General features: G+C 40.7%; 1 protein-coding gene across 6 annotated transcripts; it reads right to left on the bottom strand.

Moving 5' to 3' along the window:
* Positions 1-69: 69 nt before the first annotated feature.
* Positions 70-22,745, bottom strand: cobll1b (cordon-bleu WH2 repeat protein-like 1b). Of its 6 annotated transcripts, none has more exons than XM_088414678.1 (14): positions 22,331-22,745; positions 21,084-21,164; positions 8,913-9,101; positions 7,549-7,753; positions 7,249-7,474; positions 7,078-7,122; positions 6,903-6,997; positions 5,356-5,583; positions 4,869-4,998; positions 3,174-3,336; positions 3,002-3,084; positions 1,338-2,527; positions 599-721; positions 70-523 (listed from the first exon to the last, which is right to left on the bottom strand). In XM_088414678.1, exons 1-13 carry the CDS (start codon positions 22,369-22,371, stop codon positions 605-607), a joined length of 2,793 nt encoding a protein of 930 aa, XP_088270804.1. In that variant the 5' UTR covers positions 22,372-22,745; the 3' UTR covers positions 70-523; positions 599-604. The 6 variants fall into 6 exon arrangements, with proteins under 6 accessions (XP_088270804.1, XP_088270800.1, XP_088270801.1 ...); XM_088414674.1 differs by having other exon boundaries at positions 599-724; XM_088414675.1 differs by having other exon boundaries at positions 7,078-7,125.
* Positions 22,746-22,762: the final 17 nt, after the last annotated feature.

Genomic DNA, 22,762 nt, shown 5'->3' on the forward strand with positions numbered 1-22,762 from the left:
GTCACGTCGTACATGGGAGCTGTTGAAACGATAAAAGCTTTATTGCTTACAACACTGTTTGACTACAGCAACGTGTCGAGTTCACGTTTATTCAATAACAACGTACGGAAAGTCAACTCATACATTTTAAATACAAACCAGGGGCATTTAGTACCACAAGTCAAATCTGATCTTTCCCCCCCAAAAAAAACGAAAATGTAGATACTATTGGAAATAAAATGACACTATTTGACTTTTTATAATTTATAGAATCGCTCTCATTTCTCATCCTGGTCCAGGCAAAACAGTATTGCATTTGATGCAAGACAGCACGTTGCACAAAATAAGATATATTAAATTACGCAAGTCAACCGAGGTTGTTATTGAAATGTGAACAAATAAAAATACAGCAATTATTCTTTCCCAAAATACATTAAAACTATGTACACTGCCAATTAAGAGGTAAAACAAAACAAAAAATGCTTGGCTCTTGTGCTGAAAGGTTTCTGAGGGAAAAAAAAAAAAAAAACAGGATGTCCCCCTCCTGAAAGAAAAAGAATTGCACTTTAGGAATGTGATCTGCAAACAATGACAGAAAATCGCATGTGAAATTGCTTACAGTAGATCATATTTCGTCATAAGGCACTGCTATGTGGGACTCTGTCCTTCCATCGATCTGCACCGGCTCACTTGGTGACCTCGGTTGCCCTTCCACTCCTTTTCCATTCGCTGCCTCATCGGACTGCTTTGGGAGGGGGGGTAGAATTAGTGGAAAATGTATATAATCAGTCTTTAAAAAGCAGACTTTAATCTCATCATGAAACTACAGTAGTAAGGCTTTTCGTTACTTAAGAACTAAATCTTTGTCATTTTCTCAGCATGATTAAGTGCAGTATGCCAATACAACCTAAAACCAAAATAAAAGATAATACAAAACGTATTATTATTAAGATGATGTACTTCAATTTGGAAAAGAGCAACTGAGCACCCCCAAAAGGGTTTAAATATATTTGCCACAAGATGGCAGCAGAGCCCATTCCTCGATTCGCTTCAATCTTTTGTAGTTACTTGGCACCAAAATGCCACAAGATGGCGACAAAGTACATGTTTTGACCTGTTGAAGCTAGGTGGTGGTGGCTTGAGATCAGTTTTGGTGACCACGTTCTACTCAAACCATGTTTTTTTTTTTTGTTATTAGTCATTCTTTGCAGAGAATAAAGAACATATTCCTGACACTTGTCAGACTATTGGTCCAAATATATTGCTCTAAAGTGTGTGTATATATCCTGTTTCGAAGGGTTCGATGCACCTCATAAATTGAGAATGTTTAAATGTAATACGACGTTATCGCGACCGACCTTAAACTTTATCACTGCGCTTTGCTCAATTGCCGAGTAGCGATCGGCAGCAGGAGAACGGGGCGACGTCGGAGAGCTGGTCGATTGGGGGCCGCGGGACAGCGAGCGGCTCCGCTTGACGGCCGAGGACACGGCCTGGGCGAAGCGTGACGGCGTGGAGGGCGTATAAGGCTTGGGGGCGGCGAAGCTCCTCAGCTTTTCCAAGCTCAAGCCGAAGCCGGGCTCTTTGGCCGGCAGGCCGCCCTGCCTCGTCAATCGGACGGCGTTCGCTGCGGTGTCGGGCGGAGCGGGAGGAGGCGGCAACATTGGCCGGTCTACTTGATCCCCCGTGTGGCCGGGCGGGGAAGTGGCGACTGGGCTTTTTTCCGCGGCCGACGTTACGTAATACCCAGGTGTCTTTTTGTGCTTGGACAAGCGGAAAGATCCCGGCTTGGGTCGAGTCGCGGGCGGAATTTTCGCCGGATTGGAGCGCGGATTGTCTTCCGCTTTGGGCGGGCCGCTTGGCGATGAGGTGTGAGTGGCTTCAGCGAGGCATCCATTGACAGTGTTTGCGGTAGTAGTCGTAGTGCGGCGCAGAACGGGGTCCCCGGCCGTGTCCGGGTGATCGCCGACGTCCCCCGTGGCAACGGGGGGCGTCTCCAGTGTCAGCGCCACTTCGAAATAGCGAAGCTTCTCGCCGGATTTGGGAGGCACGATGGTGTATGTCGTCATCCCCACTTTGGGGATGTAGTCCCGGGTTAACTCGTTAGATGGTTTGGGTTTGGGCTCGGGGGGCGAGGCGCCTTCGGGCGTCGCTTTCGGGGCAACGGGCGGTGTTGATGTTTGGCACGGTGACGTCCCTTGGCTATGTTTAAGCTCAGCGACTAAGGGATCATCCGTTGAAGCGGCGGTATCTTTCGTCTTGTTGTCCGAAGATTCCAAACTGGACGCAACGTGATCTGCGCTTTCCTGATGTCGACGAGGCTCGGGAAGTGCTGGGAAATCCGTTTGCACCTGAGCGTCCTCGCCAAAAGAATGGGAAGCGCCGATCTTCTCGGAGTTGGTCGACAGTTCCTGAACAGAAGCCGCCTGGCAATTCCCGGTATCCATCATTGGCGCCCGGAGGTCACTCGACGCATCTCCGGGGTCGACTTTGATAGTCTCGCTCGTGGACTGGTGGAGATCGCTTTCAACTTGACACGAGACGCACTCTGCAAAAAAGAAGCATCCGGCATGTTAGACAACTCGTAAAAACATACGAGCAGATCTGTTGTGATTTTTTTTTCCGTTTTTTAATTGATTCAAGTTTGCAGGTTTGCTCCTGGTTCTCTTGCATAAGTTGCAACATGCACATCATCATCTAAGAAAGTTCATCTTATTCATTTATTGTTTGAATGCTGACATGTTTAGAATTCATATTATCAAGCAATATTTTTCTGGTAATATTTTTGCTTGTTCAAAACATTAAATCAATTTGAGCAATTCTTTTGTCGAAATAGCGTACAATGATTTTTTTTCCGATAGTAAACTGTTTTTATGTGGAAATTGCAACACTTATTTGTTCAACTAGTATTCGAGCACAGTGAAACATTAGTATATGGTAACCTACAATTACATTCAACTCCTTAAATTCCCCAAAAACTCACACTACTCCACATACAAAGAACTGTTCAATGAAGCCATACCCGCCGGTGGAGAAGAATTTGGGTCACCGGGCGTCCTCTCATCGGTCTGAACAGCCAAATCATTCGTGGTGTTCTGTGATTGACTGCCAGATTCAAGGAAATTTTAGGAATTAAAAGTATTTCTTTGAATGATTGAAAACAATGCTGCTTTGAAAAATCTTAGAGTTCGTACTTGCCATCTGAGGATAGATCACAAGACGGATCTTCCCCACGGCCATTGTCAGAGACGGTGCTGCCACTGGGCTCTTGTCTCTGGATCTCACTCGCCGCTGTTGGCGTCTCCTCGATGATCTCCTCCAGTGATGTAGCTCCTGCTGAGTCTGGAAGACTGCATTCTGTATTGAATGCACAAAACCGCAACAGTTGTGACGGTTAGGCCAACTTGCGACTGACTTTCTTGAAATTGTGTAGGGTCAACACAACCATTCTTCCATTTAGTTCTCATGACACCCCAAAGATGGATTTTTAAGTTTTTTTTTTTGAAAGAGTCCAAACATTCAACCCCAGGCACTTATTTATGATTGTTTTTTTTGTCAATTTTTTTTTCTCAAGTATTTGGTTAAAGGAGAATCTAAAAAGGCTGTCACCTAATGAACGAAGTGCTAAAGTAATTGATTACTTTAGGAACTAATGAATCACTTTATCACTTCAATACATAAAGACATGGATTACCTTAGTATTTGTTTATATAAAATACTTGATTACCTTTGTAGTTACACACTAAATTCAGTTGGGGCAAAAGTAACCCAATTATGGGTCGAAAAAGGATCAACTCGATTTTTTTTTTTAATGGTTTTTAGTTCCAAACGACCAATTTTTTTTAGGTTACTATGTGGATTACAAACCCAGAAAATGGGGTCCTACACATCCAGTAATTGGCATATTTCTAACCCAACTAATTTTAGTATGTATTTACCGTAAGTACTTGTAAAGTTATTGAGTACTTCAAGGCTTAATTAGTTGAGTACAAGCAATTTTTAGACCCTCCTTGAGCCAAACACTTGAAAAAAAAGGGACAAACATACCCAAATAAGTACAGTACCTGGAATTGAATGTTTGGATTCTTTAAAAAAAAAAAAAAAAAAAAAAAAAAACATGAAAATATGAGATTAAATGAGTTAATGTGCAGCTCTGAAATAATCTCATGATGAAAGTGATAAAATCACAGATAAAGAAATGTTTTCAGGAAAACTCGCATGTGATGTTGCTATGCAGCGCAAGACTTAAGTAGCTCATAAGCATCAGAGGAGGAGACATGAGGACAAGGTGAGGAATGTTAAATTCAGTACTCAGGTCAAACTTCCTCACGGTAAATTCGAGATAGCGACACATTTCTATTTCTCTTGATGTAAACACACCAAGTTTGTTTTTAAAAACTTGGGTTGAAACGTTAAATAGTCTTATTGTTTTCTTAAAATGCTTTGTGTTGAGTCCCGGGTGGGACTTCCCTCACAGGACTATACAATAATGGTAAAATGTGCGCGGACAATTACCGGAAAGAAACTCCAAAGGCGGCTCATTCCGTATCAACGCAGAAAAAAAATGCAGCGTTTGAAAACACACTGTCCTTTGAAATTCAAGGACAAAAACTGTTTTCCAGAAATTCCATCAGCCTTTTTAGAATAGAACCTTTGATCGAATTCTCATTCAGTGGCCTAATTGAAGACTTAATTAATTCACTCATGAAATCAAAATCAAAGGTCAAACGATTAACACGTTGAAGTGATGAAAATTGTCCACCAGAGGGCACAAGAATTCCGTAAAAGAAACTTAAGTAACCGAGACCGAGGGAAACTTGACTGGATGGGTACACAATAAAATAAACTGAAAGTTACTGGTTCTTCCATTGACGCAAGAAAGGACAAACCTTGCACATTTTCCTGAAGAGGGACCGTTTCTAGGGAAGCACTGCTTGTGGATATCGGGGGAGGAGGAGCCTTGCGCTTGGTCCTCTTCAGTGAAGACTCGGCTGATGAGCCGCGACTTAAACCAGAAACCTACAACACATGTTGAAGAGAAAAAAAAAAAAAGTCATTACGACTAAAAATGTCTTGTAATGCTAACTTTAGCTTGCAGGCTAACCATGTTTTGCTGATTCACAAATACAATTTTGATGGAAGCGGCTACTACGAAGGATCAAGCAATTTTGAAAAATTATCTGTTTACGTACGGTAACAAGGGCAAACAAACTATGAATTAATGACATTTTTTTCTGGTTCAATCTGAATTCCTAACACCAAACAATTTGAGTTGTCTTTTAAGCGTTACTACGACAACCTCACAAAATTCTACCAGACCGGTATGGCTTAAATAAATCCTAACGGCGTTAAAATTTCTCATCTCGGTTGACCAACCTCACAATCCGCTGTCGCAATAGGTTCAGAGTAGAGCCTCTGTCGAGTGCCGAGGTCCGCGCGGCAGCTTTGAGACACGACGACGGGCGGCTGTGGGGCCCGTCTCTTCTTGGGCGCGTCGCCGAGCGGCGACGTAAGCGGTGGCGAGCAGGAGCCGGGCAAGGCCATGCTCAGCGGTCGAGGCTTGCTCACAAGCACTGGGGAGGCCGGGGCGCTCACCGTGGTGGACTTTAAAGAGCAAATATCCAAATCGGGACATGATAAGACCTCTGTTTCACAAGTAGACGCCACGTGCTTACCCAATGGAAAAGCTCAGTCAACAAACCTCCCTCTCAATGTTTACATATTCATACAGTGGAATTGCAAGCCACTGCTAGCATGTATGTGCACTTGACAATCACACCGAACCCAAAAGAGCGCGAACTTAACTGAAAACTAAAAAGGGGACATGTTGGTCAACTCATGAAATGCCTTGAACAGCTATTCAAGTCAAAGATGTAGTTTAACTACGGTGGTACTGAATAGGTAAATTAAGATGGCGTAATACTGCCCTTAAAATTGGAAAGCTATCGTACTGAACATAGAAATGTTTCAGTGTCGCTAAGAAGAGAGAAGCGTGAAAAGAATGCTTTCTGAAGGGATATTTTTCAAGCCTTTATGTATTAATTTGATAAGTGTTATTTTTCATATACAATTAGTACCTTTAGGAAAGCATTTTGTGAGTTGCTGTCAGCTGAAAATGCCATTGCATGTGCTTAGGGCTCAGCTAAGGAAGAATCACAGCTCAGCTGTTTTCTGGGTTTGGTCATGTGACGTCTGCAAATTGAGCCATGATAGGTTGTTACCTGAGTTGTGTGAATGTGAAGTCAATTTCAGTGGACAACAAATGGATAAAAAAAAAAACAGTTTTATAGGTACAGCAATTAATTATGTGTGGAAAAATATTAAGCGTATAAAATTACTAATAAGATAAATCATTGAATTCCAAACACGTACATACGTTTCTCTCTTTAGGCATTCAATTCCAGGGATTTTTTTTTTTTTTTCCCCCAAATCAGGATAAAAGGTTAGAAAATGGCTGGCACTGAAAGAGTTGAAAGGGAAAGTCAACACTTTTTTTTTAACAATAATATATTTTGTGCCCCCACTCGTCTAAAATCATCATTTTGATCAATAGCGGGTTGGTGGAATATGAAAGAATCTCATTTTTAATCCATCTCAGGGAGCGGTCATTTTGCTACTTGCTATCTACTGAAAATGACATCGCAGTTGCTTAGTGCTCAATAACAACCAAACAAATGCCTGCAAAAGTCACATGACCCGTCAAATGTAATTGGTTATGACCTGAGCCCTGAGCAACTGCTTTTCAATTGACAGAAAGTGACAAAATGGATGGAAGAAAACGTAGATTTTGCTGCTTAATTCATATTCCACTTAAACAGTGTATACTTAAGACTAATGAAGGTACATGAAAGCTATTAATTGTAAGGAACATTCTGGGTTGACTTCCCCTTTTTGGAAAGACTGACCAAGATTGGAAAACATACCTGCTCAGATGTTTTCCTGCTTTTTCTAAACTTGCTGAAAAGGCCCTTGTTTTCTTTTTCTTTCTGATTTTTATCTTTTCCCGGCGTCACTGGAACTGGAAGAAGACATTTGTGATGAGGAGGAGCTTCAAAGCGGGGGGATTGACAAAATTATTAAAACAGATTTCCCCCCTACCTGCATGTGTGGGCGAGGCTGGACACACAGGAGAGTCAATGTGGCCTGCTAGTGAATAGATTGATTAAAAAAAAAAAGAAAAAAAGAGGGCATCACAAAACAAGATGGCGTAATGTATGGCGAATCGCCCAAAAGTCATGTCAAAATATGTGGTAAACTTTGCTAGTTTACCTCTTGTATCTCTTGCGTAAACCTCCCTGATTGCATAATCGTTTAGGGAGCAGGACAAGTCCAAAGGGGCCAGTGATTGCACATCCCTCAACAGAACTGTCGTCTCCTCTGCAAATTCACATTTCTCACAGATAGCGGGTAGGAGTTCAGTCAAGGGAATCTGAGGATTAACTCTTAAAATAGCTTTCTGGGTCTTCTTGTAGTTTATCACCATTCGAACAGTGGCCTGAAGTACAGAGAATATTTGAAAAATGGATTTATGCAACACCAAAATAATTCAATAAATAATAGGTGCGGTACCTCAGGCTTTTGAGGACACGTCTTTTTATTTTTATCGTCCCCTTTAGGTTTGATTAAGATCTTCTCGGCATCCAAAGTTCCGATGAGAGCGCTGGGCTTGAGTTTGACGTTGTGGCGGCCGGCCGTGACCAATTCCAAGGTGTAACTAGACGGGTTGAGGTGGTACCTCGCGCAGAGAGTCACCAGCAGATCCATTAGAGGCTTGCTGAAAGACACACACAAGACGCCATTTCCATGGTGGATCAGAAAGAGAAGTGGCGGAACCTCTCGTTCCAGTTATAACATGCAAAGTTGCGTGACCGAATAAAATGCGCGGTGTGTTCTGTGACAAAGTTTCCACTCCGAAGGCCAACCACACATAGGGTGAGGCAGTAAAACCCAATCGAAATGTCACACAGCGTGAGGTCAAATTTTACTGTCTACCTGTAGCTGGAAAGCCAAGCGTGGAGAGTCTCAATCACACGAGCGTACAGTCAGTATATGAGGTCACTGATCAATACCATTGGATATAGTACTCATCATGAATTAAATGCCTTCAAATGAAATGTTCTATTTTTATGACAAGTTTAATTGTGAATGAAAACCGAAGTCAACCAAACTCTGCAGTTAAGTGAAGAATAATTTATAAAAGGTAAAAACGTCATTCAAACCAAAAAATGCTTTAGAGTCTTGATTCTTCTATGAGTTTTTACCTTTGCAGTGATTTTTTTTTCCAGTCATAAATCACTGGTCTAAAATTGTTGGTTAAGCTTGCACCATATAAAAGGAGACATGGTTTTTCCACAATCTTAACAAGACAGCTTAATTGGACAAACGTATGCTTCCATCTTTGCCGAAACAGCTTTCAGATGACCTTTACCTGTTCCAACATGACACTGCGGCAGAGCACAACAAAACGTACAGCAGTGCATTTCTTATAGCTGGATGGACAAAAATGCTGACTAAAATTCTTGAAGATGGTCCTCCCACCACCCAGGTGTCCACAGTTTACGCAAGGCTTTTTCTTAACTGTTGCATCGCACCGGAACACAATGCCTTTGAACGTAATCCGTTAAATAAATCCCCTAAACTGCTGTGAGGCTGTTAAGATCAGCTCTTAGATGGAGAAAAGAAGGCAAAGAATTTGATGGGTAATCCTTTCTATCGGGATAGCTGTGAAGTTTCCCAAGAAGCCGAAAGCAAGTGAAAGGTTTCTAAACAAAGTGAGGGAGTCAAACTGTGGGTGGAAAGTCAGGGTGGAGACATCTCTGGAAGATTCAAGATGTATTGAACAATACTCAATCTTAAATTGTCAGGAGAAACTTTGGCCGAAGTTAGTTGAGCTAAGTTCGTAATGTTTGTAGATGTGTTTGGGCGCAATTTACCTCCCATGCACCGTGGTCATCTTTTCCGCGCCATCCGGCAAAACAACTATTAAAGAGAGATCTTTATCGACGAGCTTCTCCTTGTGGTCCATGGTGAAAGGAGCGTTTCCTGGATACCGCTGCGAGAAATTAGAGGAATCCAAATTCTTTGGTCCCGGCGGGGAAGGGGCTTTGCTTTTGGTTGACACCCTGTTGTTGAACAAAACAAAACAAAAAAGCATTGTGATTCAGTTTGATTCTAAAACTTAGGAAGTATTCTGGTAATTGCTTCAAGGCAGATAACACAACAACATATTTGGGGGGGAAATTATCTTTTTTTTCTCCCAAATCTGAGATACCAATCAGATTGAACAGGATAGCATTGGTTCTCCTTGAGGCCATAGCTCCATCACAAGATTGAGGTTAACGCTGCAAAGCAGTCACAAGATATCAAGAGGAGACACATATTTGTATTTGCACATTAGTCCCCAAGACATGTCTGCAAATGGCTGCACGCGACTGATAATAGAGACATATTAGACACCTCGACCTGGGCGATAAGGGCGAAAAATGAAATCTTGATTTTCTTTGATCATTCTGGACCATTACAGTTTTACAATTTTAATAGAAGAAACAAAACTAACAAACATTTATTCAAAAAGTTTGATTCATGTAAAAAATATTATGGAAAATATTGAAAGTATCAATATTTTACATTTATCAGTGTGCAGACATTAAATCCCAGGTACTCATTTAAATTTTTACTCAAGTACTGTGTTTCCACATTATAAGGCACACCTAAAAGGCTTGCAGTTTTCTCTTTTAAACTCTTGATTCATGTGGTATTGATCAAAACAGTCTTTTAATGTAATCAAGAGGTATTTTTCCCCGTTCTTCAGATAGCACAATGTTTGACTGAATTAGCTGATTGTTTAGTTGACATTCCCTTAAGTGCAGCTCCATCTAGTGGATGCAATTGACAAAAATTATAGCTTTGCACAAATGTCTTTGTCTGGTTTAGTTTTCCTATCATTTACATAAACTTAATAAAATTAGGTCTGATGCAAAATAATTGAGACCCAAAGGCAAATATTGAAAACATGTTCCAACCTCTCATGGTTGACATGGCTTAATAAAACATATTTATTATGCAGTATGCTTTGATGGCCAACGCGGTGGAGACGTGGGCAAGCCGAGCATGTGGTCAGTCCAGCCACAGATGAAGGAGACCTTTTGCCCTGTATTATAGTCTGCTCAAGTCTCATGTGGGGGTATGGAGGAATCTGAGCAATGTGAGGTCACAGGCATGTCTAGCGAAGGATTATTAGCTTTTCTATGGGGGTCAACAGTCCTTAAACACTATCATCTAGTACATGAAATTACCAAGTGAGCTCAATCACTAACGGATGTGCATATGCCAGTGTGAGAACCAACCTCTTTTGTTTCATTGAAAATGTTTTAAGACCATTACGTATGATTCAATAGCTTGCTCTTCCTATGTTTTTTTTTTTTTTTAATTAACCTAAATTAAATGAATCTAGGGTATCCCCGTGCAGCTGGGGAAATAATGTGATGCTTTGGGGGATTTACAAAGGCGCACTAATAAAAACAATGTTTTCGAGCACACTGAAAGAAAGTCTTTCACGTTGCTTCGGGGCGACAGAAAGATTTGGGTGAAGCATGTGCCTCTCACAACTGTAGAAACAATACTAGCTAGCCGTGAGCAAACAAAGTAACAATACTAGCTCGCTGTTAACACACAAAGTAGAAATACTAGCAAGCTGTTATCTCACAAAGTAAAATAACTAGCTATCTTTTATCACACAATGTACCAATACTAGGCTGGTGTTAGTACAAAAAGTAAGATCACGAAATAGCTGTTAGCACACAAAGCAACAACACTATCTTGCTGTTTGCACACAGAGTAACAATACTAGCTAACTCTTAGCACAACATGTAACAATACTAGCTGGCTGTTAGCTAAACTAGTGCTAACCTGCGCTAAACTAGCTGTTAGCACACATGGAACAAAACTAGCCAGCTGTTAACACACGACGTAACGATACTATCTTTGTGTTAGCACAAAACGTAAGATCACTAGCTAGCTGTTTGCACACAGAGTAACAACAAAAGCTTGGTGTTCGCACAAGAAGTAACATCACGAGTGAGCACAAATATCACCAGTGAGCACAAATATCCTAGAGTACAATAGTCTCTGAGCATTTAATTAAAAGATTAATTTAAATTATTTCAAATAACAAAACAGCAAAGTGCTCCACAGCTGTTTATTGTGTTCCTGACTAAACAATACAGATGAAAAAGGCTAGCTAGTCATGAGTACACCAAGTAACAATGCTAGCTCAGCGCCAAAATTAACAATACAAGCTGTTAGCATACAAAGTTATTGGCAGCAATTTTAACAGGTGTGAAGTAGGAAAACTGGGCTTTGTGCAAATACACACTGTAGCTTGAGGTTTCTTCATCATAAGTTTGACATGTCAAGCAAATATCCTGGAGTACAATAGTCTCTGTGAGTGTGTCGTTAAAGGATTAAGTTTAATTATTTCAAATGGCAAAACGGCAAAGCGCCCCATAGCTTCTTCATTGTATGAATGATAAAATGGAAGAGATGAAAAATGCCAGTGCAGAATTCAACTTAATTACAGTATACCAATAAAAACTAAATATACAGCTTGTGGTGCTCAAAAACAGCTCACGCAAGAAGCTTTTAAAAAATATATATGGCATCAGCATTTCTGTGTAAGTCAATTCAACTAATGCAACCGAGACATTTTCATGCATCACATCACGCGAGAATGTCGACATTATTGCTCAAGACTTTACGACGTTTCACTTCACTGGGTAATAGATATTCTTGGGCTTTTTTGTGACATTGTCTTAATCCAAACGAACAGTTGAAATAAACAAGAGTAGTTGAAAGAAGAGTTTGTCAAAACTATGAAATTGAAATTAATAAGGTTTATGTATTACTGTACTACTGATTTTTTTTAACACTTGAGACAGCATACAATTACCATTACCAAGGATTTACATCAATGTTGTCCTTTCTTAGAATAGTCTTCAAAAAAAAAAAAAAAGTCCCTTTAGGATACATCCAGCAAATGAGTATGAAACTATTTTGATGTAGTGGCTCAACTTCATTAATAACAGTTATGTTTCCACTTGCTAATAAAAATAAAAAACGGAATGTCCAGAAAATTGAGGAGAGGTTGTGGGAGCGTCAAAAGCTGTTGCTGAGGAATCGCTAAATATCAAAACGAATGACAGGAAATTGAAAAAAGAGGAGACAGTAGCAAAACAAACCAAATATTTCTGGACTAAAAACATCAGTCTAGTGCAAAGTCCCGATTTCAAGGCCCTGGTTGTTTGCCATTGACTTTGCTTTTTTTTTTTTTTCCTTTATTGAGTTGCTGGCACTTTTTGCCCCTCAGTTCTACGGTTGGGGGTTTGAATCCAAGCTCTGAACGGCTAACGTGCAGCAAGTTTGTGCGTTCTTTAGCCACAACATGCATGTTAGATTAATTCCCGACTTTAAATATTGTCTTTACCCTGCGATTGGTTGGCTGCTAATTGAATAGTGACGTTTCAGTGACACCTTAAGCAGGTGACAGCTGCGCCGACGAGGGTGTGAGCAGTCTCATGCTCATGTGCGAACAGGACATGTCACAGCTTGACTGCACCAATGCCTCTTTGACAAGCGCGTAAGCAAGTCTGCTCACAAGCACGGAGCGTACTTGACTCCAGACCAGGAAGTAGCACGCCTCCTGTCATTGTACAGCCCTGCTGCTTTCATCATGCAAGGATCTGCTGCGCTTCAGTAGTGCAAACAAGATAAAAACAAACACTTGCCTCAACCACACCAAAGAATACAAGTCGGAGAAGAAATATGCTGCTACAGAAAAAATATTGCTCACTTCTCAGATTATGGCCCTTCAAACATCGGCCAAAAATAATCGGCCAAACTTTTTACCTATGCACTCTAAACATTTACAGCAGTTGAATACCAGTTACACTGGGGCCAGTTTTGATTACAAATAAATCCATGTTATAACATTGTGGTTTTAAATAATATATCATGACATGAGTTAATAAGCTCATTCTGCGGGTCGGTCATTCAAAACAAAGCCAATCTAAATTTTTTACAAGCAATGATTAGGTGAGCAACGCAAGGAAGTTGTGCAAAGAAGTGACCAGGATGTCACTACTTTACTCATAATTTAGTCATCCTGTTATCAGGAATTCTTTTTTTATTTTCCAACCAAAAATCAGCTTTAGCCTAAAAATAAATCAATACATCCATATTCACCCTACGTTCATATCACTTAAGTGAAGTTAATTAGTGCTGACATTTTAGATTGTTTATAAATATCATATGGTGAAGGGGTTATGTAATGAAGAGGTTTCGGAGGGCGGAAAAGGCTCATCATCTCAAGTCCTCACATTCCACACATTTGGTTCCAGCTGGCAGGATCTTATCCAGTACGGGAGTTACCTCATTTAAAAAAAATGAAACAACAACGAAAGATTGAGATATAATCAAGAATTAAACCTGTCAACCCCCTATCAGTCACACCTTTAGACAGCAGTTTGTTTCCCCAAAGGAGAATAATTCAGTTTTCCAGAGGTGTTAAACGGCACAGCACAGGCTCCAACATGCCGCTGTCCATACGCTCCATAGTTGGAAGCCAAAACAAAATTCAACCTCCTCTGAGTCGCCCGACTGCCAATCCTCAGCATTTTAGACATAGCACGCAAAAAATGTGGAGAGCAGGTGTGACAGAGCCTCTTCCCCTTTGACTTTGCCAACATTTCATTCCAGCCTTACCTCACGCCGCCTGTGCTGGGATAACCTCCATGATGTCGCTTAGCTCCGGCGAGCTGTCAGATGGACTGGATTCTACGGACGCGAGCCTCAAAGGGCCCACCTTAATGCCACGCCTGAGCTGCAAGTATCACAAACGCGTCTCCTCCAGGTAAATCCTGCTCTGCGGGCTTGGGAAAAGCCACGGCGCATGTATGTTGATAGCACTCCCCCGCGGTCACGACAAGAAAAGGTGTAAGCAGCTTTGTGCAGACATGAACCTGTGGGCGGGGCCACGGGAGCAACAGGAGCGCTGTACATTCCAAGCACGTGGCCCTGGGTAAATACAATGTTAATTTGACCACTCTTTTCTAATCACTACTGACCTAATCAGGATACAGATGATTGCTTTAACAGACCGAAGGGGATGGGAGTTTTGGAAAAAGAAACAAAAATCACACGAAAAAAACTTGGAAACATCCCCACTCTCAAATATAATTAAATCAGGCTCTCTTTAGAAGTTGTTTTCATTGAGAAACGACCATTTTTTTGGAGCCACACCTTACCTCCCAACAGTGACTCACTCCTAAATCATGTCAAGGGTTTGTCTGTTGAGCGAAGACTGCAAGGAAAACAACCACACAGGTGCAAATTACCATCTAAATACACCAGTCCTTCTCAATTATTTTTTGAAAAGCCCCCCGGGAAAGAGAAAACCTTTTGCGCTCCCCTACTACATAAAATTTCATTGGTACACCGAACACTGTAACCTTTTTAACATTAACAAAAGTAAAAAAATGATACAAATTAAAACTGCCTGCTTAAAGCAACATTATTCCACCAAAACAAGAGCAGCAGCAACACAAATAAAGATACCTTCACATTAAGAAATAAGAGCAGCACCAATATTTTCTAATATCCATTTTCAAATGTCCAAAAGCTCGATTTCTTACCACCCTTCATTGAATTAGGTGGAGACCCTCATAATCTTTACATCATCCTCTTCGTTTGAGTATTATTACTGTGCGCGAACAAGGATAGACTCTGACGTCGGTTCTGTCTGCTCGCTTCTTTCACTGAAAATAAAGCCGTAACAACCTCAGCTAACACGGACTGCTGTTAGCTGCGCCAGGCACTGGCTGCTAACAGCCAGCTGACATCCGGCCTCCAGATAGTCCAGTTACTGTAATTATTGTAAGTAAAAATGCTCATCTGTGCATCAAAACTCGGATTATGTGGCCGATGGATCAATTTTCCCGGTGTTGAATAAAATTATGCCGTTAACAGGATATTTGCTTGAACCAAATGCTTACTTACAAAAGCCAAATGAGGCCGAGTGCGGATTTAATCTCGATAATCATGACTTGAGGACGGACTTCTGACAGATGACCGAGTATGTGTGTTCTAGGAATCGGGGCCTGGGGGGGGGCAACGCGTGAGGCGCAACAGAGTGGGGTTAAGATAATTCAATTTGGATTAAAGATGGATTAAGTTGTCCGTGAGCACAGCACGAGGAGGACATTGGTATGCAAACTTTTATGTACTAAGAGGACTGTGGGGTCTTTATTGCGACAGACTTATTTTAAAGAGGAAATCAAAGTCAGCTAGATGACCTGGGCTGGATCATTCCGAGTGAGTATCACTTGAGGAGATTTTGTTTGATCCTTGGAAAGCAAGATTTTTTTTTTTTTTTTTTTATGACTAGAGACTTCCTTGTGACTCGCATGTGCAATGATTTTTTTTTTTTAAAAACCCATTTTCAAATTTGAGTTGAGGGCCTTCTCAGAATACTTTTACCAAGTGCCATCAAATGAAAGGAAGTGTTGCGAGGGTACGCTTGAGTGTGGGATTGGGTCAAAGGGGCGGAGCTTAAAAGCCACTAACACACAAACACTGAGTGGCAGAAGGGTGGTCCATCCCCGAGGAAAGACACAACACAGCGGGGCCATGAGCTGCAGCTGCTAATTTGGTGAGAGGTCACAAACAGTAAACACAACCCTTTCCAAAGAGGCCCGGAGAAGCCATTACTTGGTAAATTGTGTAGGACGGAAGGAGATAGTGGAGGCAGGGGCGAAAGGGACCAAGGAACTCTGGACGAACTTGCGACTTCCTGCGTCAATTGTTTAATGATTCCACTGTTTTGTTTTTTGCTCAGACAATCTTTTTCTTCCCAGACGAATGAACAAAACTGAAAAAAAAAAAAAAACAAACAAACAAACAATATGAGCAATGACCCCTGGAACGAGAGAGACAGTTGAACGACTATAGGATTTTAAATTAATCGATTATCAAACCAATTGATAATTGATAAATACAAATAAGACATGTGCAAGTATTGCTTTTACTTTTGAAAACAATGACTAAAAGAGTAATCAAATCAAAAAGTTTGGTGAAAATCTTTCTCGTGTGGTATTGCTTGTTGTTTAGCTGTGTTTTTTTTCCTCGAACAAACAGTAATTGGTTCATAAACAGTAATTGTATCTGTAAATGAATGCCCTTAATGTACTTAAGTATTGATTTAATATTTAAGTATCTGGGATTTAACGTGAAAATACGTCCCTGGCATTGAATGAGTAAAAGTAATCAATTACATGACTACTTAATGACTAAAGTAGCTAAAATATGCGATTACTTTATGTATGCATAAAGTGCGTAAAGTCATTGATAACTTTAGTTCTTAATTACCAAAGGTTATTTATTACTTTAGCAGTTGATTCATTTAGTACCAGCCGTTCTTATACACAAATTTAACCAAACATATGAACAAATTCAAAAAATATACTGTATATAAAAAGGTATCTGGGATTTGTTGCCTGGATTCTTAAAAAAACATTAAGATATGTCTTTGGGATTGAATAAATTGACTTGTGTGAAAGGAAAGCCTTGCAAATAAATAAACAGGGGATCAGTGTTTGAACCTCAACCCAAAAGGCAACCTTCATTACCAAAAGTGTCTACAAAAAGCAAGTGCACCCAACAGATCCGTTAAGCAAAGAACACTGTGGGGGAAAAAAAATGATATTGGATTCAGTGGCAGACTTGTGCATTTCCCTCTTTTGGCAACCTGCTTTAGGTCAAGGCAACGAGAGTAAAACACGTTGAGGAACTCAAAGCAGGCGCGTCTGCCATGAATGACGCGTTTCTCTGCAGAAATAGCTCGCCTAAACACTGATAATGAAGGTCAAATAAATTCTGATAAATATGTTGTGTAAAATGCTGGAATGTTATTGCAGATAAGTGAACGTTTCTATTAGCGGCACACAAAGGGCTAATTCATGCCGCATTTTTCACAGGCCGAGAGTGGGAGGAATTTGACTGTCGTGTCCTGGAAGAGATTTGTTCCAGAAGTAGGACTTGTGCCAGCGCTCAACATCGATCCGCGCAGCGGGTCCAAAGGATCACGGGCAATTGTGATGACTACACGATTGTGCGTATTTGGAGAAAAAGAATCATCTTTTGATTGGAAAAACAGCTGTCTTGATAGCGCCTGATGGTGTAATACCATCAGGCGGTGTAATGTAGTATTCACGGTCAATGCGTTGGCTTCAGCGCGGTGACAAAGGCGACCCATTCTTCCCAGTCCCTTTGGCTCATTGCCCCTTTGTCTGTTTAAGTCCTGTGAGGCAGAAAGCACCCCTGAGATCAAACATCCCTCTTTTGGCTTATTGTACTCTGAAAGCTTAATGCGCCTTTTAGGAACAATGGCTTTAACAGCCGCAACAATATTTTCAACGGTCGATTGCCTTATATGAAAAAAAGACAATATTGCCATGGCAACTTTGGGTAAGCTACTTTTAACGGTGTGCAATATTGCATAGCTCTCATGCGTGTTACCGCTAACGTCAAGGTTACTGTTCAATTGTTTGTACAAGGCTTGTGCAAACGTTGCTACGCATTAGAATAACCACACAGTCGCTGTTGTGCTCAACGTACCGTATGTTGTACCGGTCAAAATATCTACAAATTCCGGTGGCCTCTTATGTATTAGGAGTCAAGATCAGAAAATCAAGATATTCATTTTTAATCACTGAGAGTTATTCCGCATCCTGAAGCTGGCAGAAAATACTAGGGACATCCAATAGTAGTTTTACAAGTACAAGTACACATTGAGTAGTGTGTAACACAAAGTATCAATACCATCAGCACTTTTGATACATGAATTGAAAAAAAAAAAAAAGATAATTTCAGAGAAAGCCCTACCTACTGCAATTTTCTATTATTTTAATTTGAAATTTCTAGTTTCATAATCATGAAACTGCTCCAAGAGCTAAATAAGGCCAAGTATCGGCCTGACATCGATACTTGATGCTCAGCCCTAGAAAATAATAAGATGTGCCATGTTCTTTTCCATTTGTCATTAAAATAGACCTTGGTTGCCTTGGTTTTATACATTAAATGTTCTCAGCATCATTGTAAATATGGTTTCTTGAATTGCTTGACCACGCACTCTAAATTTGGGTTAAAAATAACCCAACTATGGGTCCATATGAAGCCTGAAAAACTACCCAAGTCAAATTGATTTGACTTTCTGTGTTGTTTTGTATAAACAACCCGATTGAGGGGTTGTTTTGTATAAAAATGATTTACTTTTGGGAATTTCTGTGCAAAGCAAACCAGAAAGTTGGGTCGAAATAACCCAAATATTGGGTCAGTCCTTTTTTGTTTTTTTAAAATCCGTTTTTAAGAGTGTGGGATTGATTTTCAATTTCCATCAATCCTGATGATATTTTTGATTTTTTAAATAGGAACAAATTAAAAAGTCAATGGAACGAAATAAGAAAATTATCAGTAAACAATAAATGTTCAGATTACAGTTGTGAAATGACAGTTACTATTGTGTTTAGTGGAAATATTATTGTTAAGGCCATGGGCAGCACACAGAGGATGAAACACAGAAAAAACAAAATTCTACCTACACATACGTAAATCAATGCAGTGAGAACAGACACTTAGCAATAAACGTGGCATAAGTAGAGGTTCGAGTACAGACAAGACACAGCCGGTCGAACACGAGGGCAGGTAAGGAACTGATTATCGGCACGTGACAAGACCAAGTGAAACTAATCATAGCAAGGAGTGCAAAACAGACACAGGAAGACCTAATTACCGACTGTGGCAAATAAAGAAATCATCTTCCAAGCAAAATGACACTTACGGGGAACCTGGGCTCTACTTCCACTTAAATTTACCCTAGGATTATGTTTGTGGTCTAATCCGCCTGAACAATCTTGCCATCTCCCAAAACAAGCATGACGCTTGTCTCTTACCTCGATATGCCCACAAGCTTCGCCCATCTCTGGCATACCGCAAGTCATGTGGGCAGCTTGTGTGATTGGACCGCCCGCATGTCCAGAAACAGCTGTGGGGATTCGCAATACCTTAACTAATCCCACATTTTGCCCTGAGGAAAGCCGGCGCGAGTATGTGAGATCATGCTTTAGTTTTAAGGTGTGTCCAATTAGACCGTGCCAAGCAGTCTACAGTGAGACATTTGGACCGACTTGTTACATTATGTCCCTCGATGACTTATACTACCACGCTTAATAAGTAGCATGAGCATCAAATAAGACTTCCAAATCTTGAAACTAGAGAAAAGAATTTTGGTCGAAATTGAGCATCGAGGCTGAGGGCTTCGATGTAAAATTGCGGAATGAGTTTGACAACCTTCGTGAGGATAAGCGCTCAAGACGATGTCAGGATGACCGCCTTTATCGCCACCCGAGTAAAGCATTAATCGTAGTCGTCTAAAAGGAACATGGCTCCCGTCCAGAAGCCACGCTATCTGCCAGGCTAGTGATGTGGCATCGGCGTCGCAGTATTGAAGCATTTTTATAAGTACTAGAAAAAGTAGAGAGCAAACGCAATCGTCGAAAATAATTATTTGACAGTTTCTACAACTGCAATTTGAAAGTTGGCGCATTAAGTCAGATTAAGTCCCCGCCGAGGGCCCAACCATCAAATCCGTGTCCCGCCGTTGCCCCTCTTACATAACATGAACAAGCGTGAACGTGCTAGCAACGAATGCGGCCTGGAGCTGAGCCAAGCCGGTGGCTCGGGTCAGGATCACTATTTGGACAATAAACGAAGAACAACTTGGAAGGATGCGCGCAGTCTTAACTTGATAGCCATCCGCAAAATATTGGCTTTGGAGACCACAGAACATGTGCCATCCCGTTTATAGAAAAGGGTGGCTAACTTCTCTAAATAAACCGCAGATTTTGGGTCCCTGCCATTGATCTCAACTGACTGTGCTAACAGAAATGTGAAAAGAAAATCAAACGGAGACATGATTTTGGTAAACTGTAAAAGTTTTAGATGACATTTTCTTTTTTTTGGGGGGGGATTGCTCTTGATGTCAAGAGACTGTTAGGAACACCCCAAAAGGATTATTTCTTCTGGGAGTGTTTTGCTCTTTTAAGAAAAAAATCGCTGACATGGCGTCAAGCAAAACCTCAGCATGGCGGATGTTTTTTTTTTTGGGTGTTTCAATGACAGCCACTTGACTAATACTTCAAAAATTGCCCCAAAGTAATGGCGACAGCTGCCCTGGAACTAATTACGCACTTTTAAATCCAAAAGAATTAGTTGTGGACTATCCTGGATTGGGTTTCTTTGAGGTATACAAGGGATACAGAATGTGAATGCAAGATCCTCCTGTATTATTAGGAACGGAAAGTTTGCATCAGTCAAAACCTCCTACTCTTCCTCTCACCTTCAATTTAAACACCAAAAAAGAAAAGGTTGCTGTATCTCAAACTTGCCAAAAGAGCAAGTAACAAGCTCTGGAAACTCACTCCTCCTTTTTTAATGATTTCAACCGCTGGAATACAGGCGACTGGCTGACATCATCTCCCTGAACCAGAACTAATGGGAAATTCCATCTAGTCCTCTGCTAAAACTATTGCATGTGACAATTTAGGATTTTGTTTAGGGATATACAAATCAGTAAGCATATAATTTATACAAGCAGAGAGGAGGGGAAGAAAAAAAAGATCATCCGGTTTACGGCGGTGACAGAGGAGGCAAGAGTGTCGTGCCTGCTAAATATTTCCCATGACCTCAACATATGGTCAAGGCGAATTCTCACTAAAACTGGGAGAGCAGGAAATGGGGGGTGGTGGCGGCGCAAGGGAAGAGCTTGTTCAAAGATTGTTGAAAACATCTACAACAACTGTGATTTCACCGAGATGCGCTCCGAGGGAGGAATGCGAGTCGTGTCAATGACCTTTTACAGACAAAGGTTGCATTGTGAAGACGCACGCCGCCGAGGATGCCTCAGTAGGGGTTTGCTCGGACACACCTATGCCGTTCTCACTTGGTCATAAATAAAAAGCCCGTGAGCGGAATGACAAATGCTCGTTGCTGCTTACCTTTTAGCAGAGCTGCGTAGATGAGGTTCCGATAAATGATCATCCATGACTAAGCTCATCGGCTTGACAAAATTTACCGGACTGAAAAAGGAGAAGTCATGCTTTATTAGAAGCTTGAATGTTGCAATGAGACACACTTTTTTCATGATAAAAATGATTGTAAGAAATAATGAGTGATGGATAGTAGGAAAGACAGATGGATATGGTCATATCCATATCAGATGTCAGAATCTGTCTAAAGTTCGGAAACGCCTTCAAATTCAAACGGTCTCAAAACACAAGGTTAAAACTTTTCAAAAGCACTGCAGTTGACTAAAAATAATGCAGGTCAAAATGCGTCTCCATATCATGAAGCTACTGTATGCGAATGAGATTGAACTTTTATCAAGCTTGTTTCTTTTATTTCAAAAAATACATAAGTTATTTTTTTGTCTTGTCTGACTTATGAGGAAAGATAAAAGATATATCGAGGTAACCCTGCAACTGATGTGATCATACGATAAATACAAATCCATGTAGAAGAGGTTGATTTTATTCAATTTTGACTGGTCTGACTTGGAGGAAAAATATCAAGAAAAATATGAAGGTAAACCTGCATAAATGCTCATAAATGAAAATCCACGTATCCCGTAATGAATGAAATTGCTATTTTTTTTCCTAGTCTTAATTGTGAGGAAAAATATCAAGTCCATTATCACGATATAAATGCAATAAATATGATCATAAATTAAAATCCATGTCGTAGAAACTTGCTATTTATTAACTGCTCTGACTTAAAAAGGAAAACTTGGAATCCGCAATAACCGAAAAGCAATGTGGCGAGGGAACACTGTGTTTAAACTATAGTTTGATTATAATTGCATTTTCGACTTAAATTAATCCTCACACGCTGCTGCATAGTTAGGACGACTTTAAAATCATTTCACAATATAGGCTAAAAATAAAACAATTGAAAACGTTTTCAAACTTTGGACTGGACTGATCACATAAACGGAGAGATAGAAAACAAGAGATAGAGGTAAAGAGAGAAGGAAACTGATATAGAAAAGTAACAAGGGGGGTGATGACGTGAGAGATTTACAGATGGGTAGAGAAAACGTGACAATAGAGAGAGCGATGAGAATTATAAGCAAGAGAGTAAGATGATTCGAGAGACATTTTTAGATAGATAGATAGATAGATAGATAGATAGATAGATAGATAGATAGATAGATAGATAGATAGATAGATAGGTTGAAAAAACTTACCATAAATACAGTTGTTTTTCGTGGTGTTTTTCCACATCCATGAGTCGTCACAAGGATGCGAGTTTGCTGTCACCCGCCACCAACATCGATTTGGGGAGGGAAATTAAGCCTCATTCGTCCCAATTCGGCGTTTTTCGCCTTTTCAAACAACCCATCCCTCTTCGTTTTTCTCAGAGTGAAGTCTTACATTGGAAAATTCAAGCAGTACTGTACTGGACTCTGGCGAGTTTTTTTGTGTAGAAACTTACACGCTCCAGAAAACGCTTGCCTGCTGCTGCCACACCGCAATGTTTAAGTTGTAAAACAAGGAGTGGGGCGTCCCTTCTAGCGGTTTGCGTCCATCCTGACAGGGCGTTTCAATTATTTTTTAAGGTAAGCTCCGCGCAAACTTGGAGTTGTTCACGCGAAAGCCCCAAAAAGTAAACTTGGGAG

This window comes from Hippichthys cyanospilos, chromosome 5 (assembly GCF_059441005.1).
Source record: "Hippichthys cyanospilos isolate Australia breed blue-spotted pipefish chromosome 5, RoL_Hcya_1.0, whole genome shotgun sequence".
In the NCBI taxonomy this organism is placed as follows: domain Eukaryota; kingdom Metazoa; phylum Chordata; class Actinopteri; order Syngnathiformes; family Syngnathidae; genus Hippichthys; species Hippichthys cyanospilos.